Source organism: Mesoplodon mirus (genome assembly GCF_964341445.2).
Source record: "Mesoplodon mirus genome assembly, chromosome: 19".
Lineage (NCBI taxonomy): Eukaryota > Metazoa > Chordata > Mammalia > Artiodactyla > Ziphiidae > Mesoplodon > Mesoplodon mirus.
This window is the reverse complement of record NC_138995.1, coordinates 14,878,957-14,894,371: the sequence shown is the minus strand read 5'-3', so window position 1 is coordinate 14,894,371 and position 15,415 is coordinate 14,878,957. Positions and strand designations below refer to the sequence as shown.

At 38.9% G+C, this 15,415-nt stretch overlaps 1 protein-coding gene across 3 annotated transcripts in view; it reads left to right on the top strand.

The window, feature by feature from the left end:
- Positions 1-15,415, top strand: part of PHLPP2 (PH domain and leucine rich repeat protein phosphatase 2) — a 74,143-nt gene that overhangs the window by 4,854 nt on the left and 53,874 nt on the right. For 2 of the 3 annotated variants that reach the window (XM_082608264.1, XM_082608263.1), the window contains exons 2-3: positions 2,542-2,819; positions 13,491-13,624. In XM_082608264.1, the coding sequence (XP_082464390.1) occupies positions 2,542-2,819; positions 13,491-13,624 (412 nt within the window). The remainder of the gene's footprint in view (positions 1-2,541; positions 2,820-13,490; positions 13,625-15,415) is intronic. The other variant, XM_082608265.1, reaches the window with a different exon arrangement.

The window sequence follows — 15,415 nt, the reverse complement described above, 5'->3', positions numbered from 1 at the left end:
CTACTTATCTAAAGTTAGAATCAGTAATAATCCTCATGGTTTTGATTAGCTGTACTCAAATCCCTAAGATCTGTAAAATGATCGATTCACCTATTGTCATAAATTTAAACAATGAAGCCATTCTCGATTTCTTGTTTTTCTTTCTCTCCATGTGGGGAATACCTTCTAACTTTTCCTTCCCTTTTCTTTATCATCTTCAGAGATTTAATTTTAGGCGCTACAGTTATCCTCAAATATTTAATCTCAGTAATTACAAACATAGTATTTGCTTTATTTATAGATATTTTTGTTTTCCAGTGAGGAATAGTAGCAAAAGTATTTTATTTACTTTGTGGCTGATACAGAGGAAAGATGATAGGGTTTCCTATAAAAATGGAGATTTTTTCCCCCAAGTTTGTTCAGCTTCTTGCTAAAGCTAATTAGGCTAAAGTACAGACTGGGAATAAATGTCTGTGACATCACTGAGTTCTGCATGCATCTCTGGGCCACCCAGGTGCTAAGGTACTGTAATAGGTTCTCAGTGTGTAAGAGAAGAAGAAATACCAAATAAATAATTAAAAACTCATTGTGATTTACATGGTAGTGGAAGTACGTTTAAGGTGAAGAAGTTCTGTGGAGGAGAGTGTAGAATTAATTCTTTTTAATTAGTAGGAGAAAGCAGGGATGGGAGACATGGAAAGCTCCACAGAGAGGGTGACATTTGAGTAATTTTGAAGAGTAACTACTCAGATGGACAAGATGGAGAAGGACATGTCAGGCAAGTCACAGAATTGTGGAATAGTTGGTGTGTTTGGGGAGTTGGATATGACAAACAGAGTGAAATACAGTGGGGAGTGGCCCTGGAGAGGTGGGTCAGTGTAATTGTGGAAATTAGTTTTTTATTAACGGGAATAGAAATGGCCCATTTAAAAAAAAATAGAGCAGGTAAATATTGATCTTTAGAAACTTGTTATATTGCTGTAGCAGTTGTTTTTGCTTTGAGATAATGTGACTTCACAATGTACATGCATACCTAAGTTATCAAATGCAACAGTAATTTTTCTTTTGAAACATGAGGATAATGGAAAGAATATTTGTGCAATATTGTGTTGATTCTGTAGTTCCTTATTTAGGATGAGGCAGAGGACTAGGACCCTAGAGAAACTTTCAGTTTGCTTATGGAGACATACAGAAATATTTATTGCAGCATTGTTTCCAACAGTGAAAAATTAGAAACAAACTAAATGCCCTCAGCAGGAGAATGGATAAATTTCAGTGTATTCGTATAATGGAATGTTATTCAAGAGAATGAGCAGGATGTATTAACCCTAGATACATCTCTAAACCAATGTTGAATCAAACAAAAAAAATTACAGGGTAAAACATAAGTATGTTAGGTTTTAGATAAAGTTTTAAATCATGTAAAACAATACTATATAGAGTTTATAGATATATACGTATATGGCAAACATAAAAAATGCATGGGAGGACTTCCTTGGTGGCACAGTGGTTAAGAATCCACCTGCCAATGCAGGGGACACGGGTTTGAGCCCTGGTCTGGGAAGATCCCACATGCCATGGAGCATCTAAGCCCGTGAGCCACAACTGCTGAGCCCACATGCCACAACTACTGAAGCCCACGCACCTAGAGCCCATGCTCTGCAACAAGAGAAGCCACTGCAATGAGAAGCCCGCGCACCGCAACGAAGAGTGGCCCCTACTCGCCACAACTAGAGAAGGCCCATGCGCAGCAACACAGACCCAACGCAGCCAAAAATCAATCAACCAATCAATCAATAAAAATCAGAAATTTAAAAAAAATGCATGGGATGATAAACACTATAGTAGAGTGTTTATTTCTGGGGAGAGAGGGAGGGGAATGGGATTTTTTAAGGTAGTAGGTGGCTTTAGCTATATATGTAAGGATATATCATATGTATGTTCTTTAGAATAATGATCTGAACTAAATATGGCAAAATATTAAAATTTGTGAAAATTAGGTAGTAGGTACACTGCTGTTCTTGACATTTTTCTGAAAACATAAAAAAGAAAAAAAAAGATCAGAAGATGACTGACAGGGACTTTCCTGGTGGTCCAGTGGTAAAGAATCGGCCTTCCAATGCACGGGACATGGGTTTCGATCCCTGGTTGGGGAATTAAGATCCTACATGCCGCGAGGCAACTAAGTCCATGCGCCTCAAACTACAGAGCCCACATACCCTGGAGCCTGTGCGCCACAATTAGAGAAAGAAAACCCGCACATGGCAATGAAGTTCCCGTGTGCCGCCACTGAGACCTGACGCAGCCAAAAATAAAAAAGTAAAAAAAGATAAAAGTAGAAAAAGAAAAAGATGATGGACAGAGACATGAACAGCTAGCAGTAAAGAGAATGAAATTTTTCAGTTTAGGGCTGGGCATGGCAGGCGCAGAAGGCTCTGTGAGAGGAGGCGGTATTGAGTCAAGTATTGGTGACTACGGAGTGGAAAAGGCGGACTGAGGACTGAATGTGTCTAATTCAGTCAGACATTTGAGCTAATGATTTCTTTTTCCTGACGTTTTTAGAGAACTATGAAACGCAATGGGAGCAGACATTGTCTGAACAGGAGAAGTAGGTTTGGCTCTCGAGAGAGAGACTGGCTGCGAGAAGATGTGAAGAGAGGCTGTGTTTACCTGTACGGAGCAGACACCGCCACGGCCACTGCAGCCAGCACCTCCGCCGCTGCCTCCTCCTCCTCCGACTTACATCTCGTCCTTTGCACAGTAGACACGCCAGCGTCAGAAATTTGTGCTGGAGAGGGAAGGGAACGTCTTTATTTGCAGCTTCATGGAGACCTGGTCAGGTGAGGTCAGAGTTTTACCACTAATTCTCCTGCAGTGTAAGTCACATGTGTTTCTGCTTGGGAAGTGGGCTTTAGGACTTCATTCGTGCTGGAGCTGATGATGGTTATGGGGTCACTAGGCTTGAAAAAAGATTTGTCCTTGGAATGCTAACATTAGGATTCTTGAATTTAAAAACTGTCAGTGAAGGAAAATTTGATAGTTACTTCATTTGGATTATATCATAGGTTGGATATCTACATTTAAAATAATTTTTTTAAAGATTTTTTTAAAAATTAAATTTATTTATTTTTGGCTGCATTGGGTCTTTGTTGCTGTGCGTGGGCTTTTCTCTAGTTGCGGTGAGTGGGGGCTACTCTTCGTTGCAGTGCGCAGGCTTCTCATTGTGGTGGCTTCTCTTGTTGTGGAGCACGGACTGTAGGCACACGGGCTTCAGTAGTTGTGGCTTGCGGGCTCTAGAGCGCAGGCTCAGTAGTTGTGGCTTGCGGGCTTAGTTGCTCTGTGGCATGTGGGATCCTCCCGGACCAGGGCATGAACCCGTGTCCCCTGCATTGGCAGGTGGATTCTTAACCACTGCGCCTCCAGGGAAGCCCAAAATAAATATTTTTAAAGTTTTTTTTTTTTGCGGTACGCGGGCCTCTCACTGTTGTGGCCTCTCCCATTGCGGAGCACAGGCTCCGGACGCGCAGGCTCAGCGGCCATGGCTCACGGGCCCAGCCGCTCCGTGGCATGTGGGATCTTCCCGGACCGGGGCACGGACCCGCGTCCCCTGCATCGGCAGGCGGACTCTCAACCACGGCGCCACCAGGGAAGCCCAGAGTTTTTAAGTAATACATATAAACAGAATGAAATCGAAATGTATACAAGGAAATAGAATGAGAAGTACCTATGGTCATGCATGAGTATGTGTCATTGTTTGTATATAAATTTTAAAACTAATGGTGCCACATGCAACATGTCAACTTAATATCTCTTAGAAATCTTTCCATATTAATATTTATATAGTTTTCATTTATTTAGTGGCGAAGTAGTATTTCATGTTATGAATCTACCACAACTTTAGCTGGTCTCCTATCAACGGACATGTAGGTTGTTACCAGGTTTTACTACAAGTGCCGCTGCAGTGAATGTCCTCGTACCTGTGATATTTCTCCCATGTGGGAGTCATCTGTAGGGTAAAGTCCTAGAAGTGGAATTGCTGGCTCAAAGGGTACGTGCATGTTTAATTTTGATAGATTTTGTCAAATTCCTCTTCATAGAACTTATACTTCGATGAATAATATAAAAGTATACCTATTTCCCCCTCACTTTCTCCAGAATACGTTAACTTTTACATATACAGACATATCCTCATGCGCGAGCACATACTTGATTGTGAATAGAAATGATTGTCAACAGTTTTTAGAGAATCATACATTCAGCATTCCAAGGACAAATCTTTTTTCAAGCCTGATGACTTAGAGTTTTGCAAATCTGATAGGAATTTTGTTATTTTGTTTTCATTTTCATTTATGTTAATGAGTTAGGTTGAGCATATTTTCATAGGTTTAAAAGCCATTTGTGTTTTCTTTAAAATCTTTTATATAAACGTGACGAAAAGTAGTCTCATAGTAGTCTTACACTGTGCATGTGAACTCTTTGATTCAGCTTTTTAAAAAAAAACTATCAGTTCTTTGAGTTAGACCTCAAATAAGAGCTCCTTAAGTGCCTGACCATTGACCTTCTCTCCTCCCCTTTCCCTGTAATAAATAAATGTCTCAAAACAGAATTCAAAACTGGGGATTCAATACTGTTGAAAGTGAGAAAGGAGGCTCCCACTTACACCTAAAAACGTGGCAGTGATAGTAACACCTTTAGCTGAGCTAAACATTGATGTCATTTTAAAGTCTAAACTGGGCTTTATTATGTGTTCCTTTAGGATTTGGACTAATTCCTGGAAAAGTAGACTAGCCCTTGAATGTTTTCCTTGTTCACCAGTTAACTGCATTTCCTCAATCCATTTGTAAAATGAAAGGATCAGACTGGGTGATCCTTAGGCTTTTCTAAATCTTAACACTGATTCCGATCTAATTCTGTCAGGTGGAAAGCCTTGACCTACATTATAGCTGGTAGTGATTGGCGGAGTTCAAGTATTGACACCTAAGACTTACTCATCTGTATACCAATGTATGTATATACAAAAACACTAGAAAAGTGGAGAAAACCCCACGTGAATTGGCTTGCCACCGCTAGTTGTGTAGTTAGTTAAGAATCCAAATGCGATACACCTTAGTGTTGTGAAGCTAAACTATGCTTAAAATGGAGAGTTTGTCTCTTTTTAGTCCTGTGGCCTCGATAATTTCATAATGAAACAGCCCTTTGAAAACATAATTGATTACAAAATAATGAAAACACTGTTGAACTGTGGTTTGAAGATATGACTATATTTTCTTTTTAAAAAAATTTGTACAATTTTTAAAGGTTATACTCCATTTGCAGTTATTATAAAATATTGGCTATATCCCCTGTGCTGTTCACTACATCCTTGTAGCCTGTCTGACACCCAGTAGTTTGTGCCTCCCCACCCCCGCGCTGTGTTGCTCCTCCACCCCCCACTGGTAGCCCCTAGTTTGTTCTCTATATTTGCAAGGCTGCTTCTTTTTTGTTACATTCACTAGTTTGTTGTGTTTTTAGATTCCACACAGAAGTGCGATCGTACATTATTTGAGATCCGAATATATTTTCATTGCTGGAATAGGAGCTCAAGAAGCCTCAGCCAGCCAAAGAAATGATGATAGATTTTAGCTAACATTAAGTGCTTTCTTTTGCTAGTTAACGGGCTTACTGCTTTATGCACATTTTCTCATTAAATCCTCTAAGAGAGGTAGGGTTATTCCTTTCCAATGAGGAAAATTGAGGCTCTTCGAGAGGTCCGGTAACCTGTTCAAGGCCAGGCAGGTACTGCCAACCAGTTGGAATGTTGACATCATTCATGATAGATGGCAGACTTCCTTCCGAGTAAAGACCCTCTCGGAGGGGAACTGGCACAGTGTGCCTTACTCAGTTTCACTATTTAATCATAATTGTTTAAAGATCTTTTTTAGACCTCTTACTCAATGGTTAATTGCTTGAGTTCAGTCTTAGGTTTATCGCATCAGAAGAATAGGTACTTTCTTTGTAATAGCCCTTCATAAGATAGTTGACAGTCTAACGCAGTCTTTTTTTTAATAACATTTTTTGCTGCTTAATGAAGTGTGATTTATATTCATTGTAGAAATTTTGGAAAAATGAAAAAGTATAAAGAGAAATAATTTTCATTGCTTATGCTTTTTGTAGATTATCTCAATCCTCATAACAATCTTGTGAGGTAAATACTTTCCCCATTTTATAGATGAGGAAAATAAGTCTTAAAAGAGTTAATCATCTCACCTAGAATCACTTGGCTGGTAAGTGTAGAGCTGGAATTTGAACTCTGGCATTCTGACACCAGATCCCATATATTACCTCCCCCTTCCCCCACCATGCTGACATTTTTTTTTCCGGCTCTTTTTCAAAATGAGTGTGTGTGTGTAATTTTTTAAAATTATGTATTTGGACCCACACCATATATTCAATTTTATTTACTGCTTACTTCAATTAATTTCCTTGTGTCATTAAAAATTCCTTAGATACCAGTTTTAATAACTACAGAATATTCTATTTTATGCATATACTATAACTTGTTTAAAATTTGAGAAATTATATGCAGTAATGGTGTAGAGCTTGGATTCTGGATTGAGAGTGTGTGTGTTCAAATTGGCTCTGTTACTATGCAAGTTGCCTAACGCTTTGTCCTCAGTTTACTAATCTGTACAATGGAGGATGATAATTTTTACATTATAGAGTTATCACGAGGATTAAATAGATTATACGTGTTATGAAGATTAAGTGAATTAATACTTGTAACGCTTCTTAAACTCGAATGTCCAGCTGGGGAGCTTGTTAAAATGCAGATTCTGATTCAGTGGCTCTGGGGTGGGGCCTGTGGGTCTATATTTCTATTAAGCTCCTAACTGATTTGCTACACTTTGAGGAGCAAGGAAGTAAACTGCTTAAAGTGACGCCTGGACCTAGTAAGTGCTCAATAAGTGTTACCTGTTTGGGTCGTTTCAAGTCATTCAACCCTTAGAAGTAGTGTGATGACTAAACCTTTGCCCATGACTCTTTACGTTGTTGATTTCCGTGAACTAGGTCCTAGAAATGGGATTTCTGGCACTAAAATTACCCCATGTTTTTCCTAAATCATCCATGATTTCCTTCTTTCCTTACTCTTTTTTTTTTTTTTTTTTTTTTTTTTTTTGCGGTACACGGGCCTCTCACTGTTGTGGCCTCTCCCGTTGCGGAGCACAGCCTCTGGACGCGCAGGCTCAGCGGCCATGGCTCACGGGCCCAGCCGCTCCACAGCACGTGGGATCCTCCTGGACCGGGGCACGAACCCGTGTCCCCTGCATCGGCAGGCGGACTCTCAACCACTGCGCCACCAGGGAAGCCCCTTACTCTTTTTTAATCATGGACTTGTCACTTGAATTTAACAGAAGGATTACTAGTTTATAGAATTTTAGCACTTGAAGGAACCTAAGAGAGATACCTACTAGCAGGGGTCTCCAGCCCCTGGCACTGGGCCGCACAGCAGGAGGTGAGCAGTGGGCGAGTGAAGCTTCATCTGCTGCTCCTCATTGCTCGCATTACCGCCTGAACCCCCTCCCGCCGCCCCCCACCAGCCTCCCCGCCACCGGCCCGTAGAAAAATTGTCTTCCCTGAAACCAGCCCCTGGTGCCAAAAAGGCTGGGGACCGCTGCCTACTAGTAAAATGAACCCAACCTACCAGCCTCACCATCCACTGCCCTTTCCATCCGGAAATATGTGTCGGGGCAGGACTTTTGGTTATCACAACTACAGGGGAGGGTTACCAGCATCTAGGGTCAGCGTTCAGGACAGGGAGTCTTAATGTCCTCAGTGTGTGGGACCATCTTGTACAGCAAAGAATTGTCCCGCCTAAAAGGCCAGTAACTTCCCCATGGGAATCACTGAAACCATTTTCTTTCGTTTTATGGATGTGAAACAGAGGCCTGGAGAGGTCAGGTCCAAAGCACATTCCTGCAGCTGCCTGGTGCTAGTGCTCTAGTTGGAACACAAGTATCCTGTGTCCCAGTCCAGTGCCCTTTACATGATACTATTTGGTCTGTCTGTTTTATTGGACTGTTTAAGTGACAGATAACTCAGTAGTGAAGCTTAGTGTAATCATTGCCTTCTCTTTGAAAAGTTGTAAAAATATCACATGTAACAAAATGAAGTGCCCTTTGGCTCATGGTCATATTTTTACTTTTATTTTCAGTCATCAAAATGACTAAGATTTCTGTGGTTGATACACTATCTTTTAAGATAAGCTAAGAATCGATAAAATATATCTAACAGAAAATTATGCCCTCAGGATTTGGGATCCTGAGTTCTAATTCCTTTACTATCACTGACTTGATGGGTGACCTCTTAACAAGTCACTATAGTTTTGTTTACCATATTTTGATATTGTAAAAATGGAACGAAATTCCTGTTTCAGGATACATACTGAGCTGATTAACCCTGAGGAAGGAAAAAGGAGATTATTTTTATTTTGTGTTTCATATTTCAGTAGTATTTTAAAGCTTTAAAAGAATGTGTTACACATTAAGTAATTTGTTTTTATTAAAACTTTGTTTTGTTTTTACATTTTAATACTTCTAAAATCAGTGTGTATCTTACAGTTGTTGGTAGGTCATAGTCTAACTGGCAGTGTTTTTTCTTTCTTAATGGTTATTACAATGCCATTTGGTTTACTGCAGTACAGTTCTGACACTAACCACGCAGAGTTTGCACAAACTTCCTTCACAAGTTAAAGGACATTACACCTGAAACTAACACAACGTTGTTAATCAGCTATACTCCAATATAAAATAAAAATTAAAACAAACAAACAAAAACAAGTTAAAGGGCCTGGTCTCCCAACAAGACCGCCTTGACTTTATACTCTGGTTGCACTTCTGGCCAACTGGATAAAAATTTAGGGGGCTCCCATGACCCCTTCAGGTTCAATAATTCACTAGAATGTCTCACAGAACACAAGAAAGCAATATTTAAGATTACAATTTTCGTATAAAGGATACAAATCAGGACCAGCCAAATGAAGACACACATAGGGCGAGGTCTGGGAGCATCCGTGTTACGCTCCCAGCACATTAGTGTGTTCATCCATCGGGAAGTTTCAGTACAGAGTTTTTATTGAGGTATTATAGGGTAGGCTTGACTGATTTAATCATTGATCAGGTAGGTGCTTGAACTCAAATCTCCAGCCCTCCGCTTCCCCAAGGTCGGGCTCACTCCAAGCCCCAGCCCTCTCTTCACGTGGTTGGTCTTTCTGGTGACCAGTCCCCATCCTGAGTCAGCTCATTTCTTAGCATAGACCTAGGGGTGATCCAAGGGGCTCATGAATAACTAAGACACTCCCATTACTCAGGAAACTCTGAGGATTTAGAATCTATCCCACAGGAGCCAGGGACCACGAAGGCTAGAAAGACTCTCATACAACAATGATGCATAAAAATAGTCTATCTTTCAAATGATGATGTATTAGACTAATGATGTACAGTAATTTTAAAACATAACTTTTTATGTTTCTTGATGTAAGTTAACATATGAAGTGCTTTGAGCTCTCTTCTGCATACATTTTTTATCTACATTTAGAAAATAATATTGTTTCCCTAAAGGAGGCTAGGCTTTGTAAGGAGACCGACACAGGTTCAAACCCTGATGCCATATGTACTAATTGTGTGACTCTCTGAACCTCATTTTTCTTATTTCCTAGTTTTGTAAAATGTGAGATACTTCCCAGCATAGTGTCACGTATGGGGTAAACATTCATCGAAGTATCCTTGTTGTTTGTATCATGATCTGTATTGTCGGTCTTAAAATTTTGCAGATTTTACCGTTACAGATGCCCAGAGATTGAGTTTTAACCTGACTTTGATGTAGAGAATGCTGCTCTGCTTTGTTAGGATCTTGGATACAATATGTGGGATTTTAATAATGTATACTTTTGCCTCCCACTATTAACTAGAATTCTTGTGAAATGATACCTGGAATGAAATGTACTCTTCTCTTACCTCTAACTTAACTGTGGGCGCTGTTCAGATTGGCTAAGAGCTGCAAACACTGTTGATCGCATCACTGTATTGGTTGGCTGGTTTGGAGAAAAATAACCATATGCACGTATATTCAGATTTACAAGGACTATTGTAGCTCCTTGAAGCATTAGAAGCAAACTAAAACTGTTAACAATAGTCATATTGTCTCTTCTTAAAGCCGCAGTGGAAGTATTTCAAATGCTGAATGGAACCTTTCTTCGCTAACATACTCTCTCCTACACCTGTTTTGCAGTATATATATTTCCTTTGATTTATGAGAGATTTAACACACAGCTAATTAGCAGCCTGTTAAACTTTTGGAACTTTGAAACACAAAATTGATCCGTAAGCATATTACAGCATTTCCCTCCCCCATACCCTCCTCTCTTAAGCAGATGAGTTTAATGAGTAAATGGAATTAGTCCCTTGTTTTACTTGTTTTTGCAGTTCTTGAACTATTTCTTGTTTGCTCATTTATGCTAAATTAATAAGAGCAGATGTTGAGATTCTCTTGATTTTTTTTCCCTCCCACCAGGGAGAATACTTTCTTTAGGTGGAAATATATAAAGAGGTTTTCCAAAATCTACAGAGCCTTTTTAGACCAGGAAATTTGATCAGGTAAAATATGTCAGAATTAGGATATTTCCATTTCTCCTGGTTTTCCAGAGAGAAATAGGAAAATTGAGTTAGTGAGCTTTAGCCTGAAAGTATTAATAATATTTCTTGGTCTTGAATATGTGATCATTATAAGGGATTATATTTAAATACATTGATCTCTGTATCCAAAAGTAATAGCAGTGTTCAAGTAGAATTTGTATTATATTAGCAAGGTGTCTTAAATACCTGAAAGAGCCCTGAGTTTTAAAAGACCCTAAAGATCGACTGGCCCAACTTGGTTCTTAGAGGAGACTTCTAAAGTGTCCGTGACAAGAGGGCTCTCTAGCTCTCTGTGAGCTATTTTGAGAGGTAGTCTGTTTCATTATTGGGCATCTCTAATCATTAAGGTTTTTCCTCATTTTTAAATCCAGTCTACCTGTGCAACTTCTCCTTGGTCCTAGTCCTATTCTTTGGAGCAATCTAGATAGAGTAAGTCTAATCCTTCTTGACATTGGAAGGTAGAGAGAGTTCTTTATGCCCTTGGTCACCTTGTCTTCAGGTTAATCCTTCAGTCAATCTTCCTATTACATGGCTAATTGACCCGTCCAGGATATAGTTTATTAGAAGTCTCTCTTAAAATGCATCCTTCTGGGCTTCCCTGGTGGCGCAGTGGTTGAGAGTCCGCCTGCCGATGCAGGGGACACGGGTTCATGCCCTGGTCCGGGAAGAGCCCACATGCCGCGGAGTGGCTGGGCCCGTGAGCCGTGGCCGCTGAGCTTGCGCGTCTGGAGCCTGTGCTCTGCAACAGGAGAGGCCACAACAGTGAGAGGCCTGCGTACTGCAAAAAAAAAAAAAAAAAAAAAAAAAAAAAAAAAAAAAAAGCATCCTTCTTAGAAGAATTCTACCATTGTACTGGGAAGGTGCCTAATATTGTCACAGCCCTTTGTGGATTTTTATCTTATTTGGCTAGAGATTAATTGTAACTGATATTTTTATTCTGAAAAGTTTATTTTTCATTTCTATTAAATTCAATATGTATTGGTCTTTGTAGGCTTTTAGTTCTTTGGTCATTCCCCATGTAGTAGTTCTGAGCTGATGGAAGCTGAAAGTCAGAACTGAACAGTCAGGAAGGGCCAGGAAGTGGTTTTACTTTTATTTTTATTTATTTATTTTAGATTTTTTAAAAAATGTTTATTTATTTGGCTGTGTTGGGTCTTAGTTGCGGCATGTGGGATCTAGTTCCCTGACCAGGGATCAAACCTTAGCCCCCTGCATTGGGAGCATGGAGTCTTAGCCACTGGACCACCAGGGAAGTCCCTATTTTTATTTTTTACTTTCTGTACTCACCAATATGATTTCCATTCCTAAATTACCATATTTTTACAGTTGTTTATATTCCACTTTGTAGTATTCCCATTTCATGTTTTTTTAAATTAAAGCATATTGCCAACCAGTATTTTCTAGTTCTTTAACCACAAAACACAGAGTTCTTTCATATCTTTTTGCCATGATGGAAGGTTTATCATGTTCCTTCTGATTAATACAAGACTTAAGTTTTCTAAACAGAATCCTTTTAGGATATGAATAATGTTCTTCAAGATCTTTTAAACATACAGGCTTTCCTATACTTGTTCTTTGGTTGTTGTTTCAGATAGGGGAGACATTTTATTTTTATTCTAATTAAAATTTTATTCCTAAGAATTTTTTGAATAATGTCAGTACATTATTGAACACTACTACATGCCACATAATTTGCTAAGCACTTTATATACTATGTGATATCTTCTTGTAAGCAAATAAATAAATACTTCTAATAACAACTCTGTGAGTTAGGCACTACCCATTATACTGATGAGGAATTTAAGACAGTGAAGTTAAGTAACTTGTCTAGGGGTACACATGCAGTTGGTAAGTGGCAGAAGTGAGATTCAAACCCAGGCAGTCTGACTTTTGGAGCTCATGCTCTTAGCTGCTGTATTTATGACTCTTTGCTTTCTGTTAAAAGAATTGTAAATGAGCCTCCTTAAGTCTGTGTGATTTTAAAATATGCAGTGTCACCAGAAGCCACAAGTGATTACTAACATTCTGGTTTTACCTAGCTTTCAGTCAGAACCATGTAGTCTGATGATTTCTGGGGAATTACTGGGCAGTTCATTCCTAGTTTTTATGGAAAAATCATCTGTGAAGCCAGAGGAAATATATAGGATATAGTCAGCAACCCAAAGTCTCCATTTATAATTGTGTTGCAGCTTATGTGAAATCAGTTATGGCCAGGTACAATCTCTTATAGCTCATAATTTCAATTCGATGCCTTTAAGTTTGAACCAGAGGTTCTCAAAGGGCCCTCTGGGGGTCTCTGAGACTTTTTGAAGAGGTGCATGAGGTCAAAACTCTTTCATAATAATGAGGTATTAATTTTCTTTTTCACTTTCAGTCTTGTAAGTATATAATGGAGTTTTCTAGAGGATCTAGCTGTCTTCTATTAAACCAGCTGTTAAAGAGATTTATAAAATGTAAAACAATGCAAGTCTTCTCACTAAATTTGTTTTATTCTGAAAATATAGTTTTCAAAAAATATTTGTTAACATGTAATGTGTTCATTGTTGTTATTTTAAAATGAATAACTAAATATTTAGAAATTCTTAAGTTTAGTTTCTCATTCAGTAAATGTCAATAGATATACCCCGTGTAAACAAAAGCTCTTTGGGGGCCTCAAAAACTATAGAGGGATCCCGAGACCAAAAACTTTGAGCACCACTTGTTTAGATTAGTTGTATCATGTGATATTAGAGAAAATCTTGTTATAGAAGTAAAAATCTAGAGCATATTAAAAGATTTTAAAAATCAAATGAAGTGTGTTTATTACTTAACAAATATTTTTCTTTTGAATTGTGTAAGCAGGAGATTGGAACCTACTGAACGACCTCTTCAGATTGTTTATGATTACTTGTCCAGGCTGGGGTTTGATGACCCTGTGCGCATACAGGAGGAGGCGGCAAATCCTGACCTTGGCTGTATGCTTCGATTTTATGGTGGTAAGGATTTATCAGCGGCTGTGTGGATACATTAATGACTTTTAATTGATTATTTGTACCTCTGTCTTCAGCCTTTTAAAAATATTTTATCCAAAGCCATTTTTAAGCCAATTTACTAATGTAGTTAGAAAACAACAGCAAAAACAGCCTTCCCTTTTTATTTTTGCTCTCTTTGTTCTGGTGTTTTGCTGACTTACAGAATTGTTATGTACTTTTGCCAGCATCTTGATCAAATCATAGCTTTAGTATCAGTTATATTTTCAAGTTCTTTATAAAGTCCATGAACTTCTAGATAGTTTGAGAATGTTGAGAAGTAGGTGGTTATTATCATATATGACTTAACATTTGATGAACACATCAGACATGTGTATTGTTGAATTTAGTAAGCTTTAAATCTCGGATATTTTACATGCTCTTCTCTTTTGGTGCATTTTTCCCCTATTGACTATTTTTCATCTGATCACTTTAGTCATAAAGTTAGACTTAAGGAAGTCAGAATATTTCTGAATATTACTCTCCAAATATACGTCAATAACTAGTAATACTACTGAGTACCATGTTTTGAGTGCTTACTGTGTGCTTTTATGCTTATGAATTACCCAGTTTACTCAGTGTAGCCACCTTATGCTCTAGGAACTGTTATCTCATTTTACAGAGACAGAGAAGTTAACTTGTTCAGGGTCATACAGCTAGTAAATAACAGAGCTGTTTAACACCTAACAGTTTTGAGTTAATATGACCCATTTATCAGTCGAACTAGTAACTAAGTTATTAGTGTATGTAGGCATAACCATTTACTAAGATTCCCTGCTCTCATTCCTCAAATTATTGATTTTATCTGAACTCCTGTGACACGTCACAAGCCAGTTTTATTAAATGCACTTCACAAAAGATTTTATTTATAATTTTTCACCACAACAATATTTTCTGACATGTTCCTTAAAAGTTGGTTTCGTTTTATTTTATTTCCATTCATTTCTCTCCTTTGTTAGTTCACAGAGGGAGAATAGTTGCTAGGTTGATGTTAAATCTGAGGAAAATCTTTTAAGACTAATTTGAGGAACACAACCGATCTATTACTGTAAAGCTTGGTTAAAAAATAAATAAATAAATCTTGGATAGTAACATGCTCTTTATATGTGGTTGCACATAGGTTCTTCACTCCATGTTGTCATTCTGGGATGAAAGTTGAGCCTTGAGATGCTGTTGAGCTCCTTTATAACCAGTGAGATTGCATTTGAAGTCAGTTTAACACACAACAGTTGGCATGATTGCATTAATTTATTAATACCACCTGATAAATTGTAGCATACCTAGGATCTTAATATTCCCTTAAGAGGATATTTCCAGCAAAGTCAAAAAGAGTACTGGTTTGGGGGGCTTCCCTGGTGGCACAGTGGTTAAGAATCCACCTGCCAGTGCAGGGGACACGGGTTCGAGCCCTGGTCCGGGAAGATCCCACATGCTCAGAGCAGCTAAGTCCGTGTGCTGCAACTACTGAGGCTGCGCTCTAGAGCCCGTGAGCCACAACTACTGCAGCCCACATGCCTAGAGCCCGTGCTCTGCAACAAGAGAAGCCACCGCAATGAGAAGCCCACGCACCGCAAGGAAGAGTAGCCCCCGCTAGCGCAACTAGAGGAAGCCCATGTGCAGCAGCGAAGACCCAACGCAGCCAAAAAAAAAAAAAAGAAGAGTACCAGTTCGTAGTACTTACTATATTTGGTGGAGGGCGGGGGGGAAGTCTTTAACAGAGAACATTTCCAAAAGTGAGCTCTTTTAATTCAGAGAAGC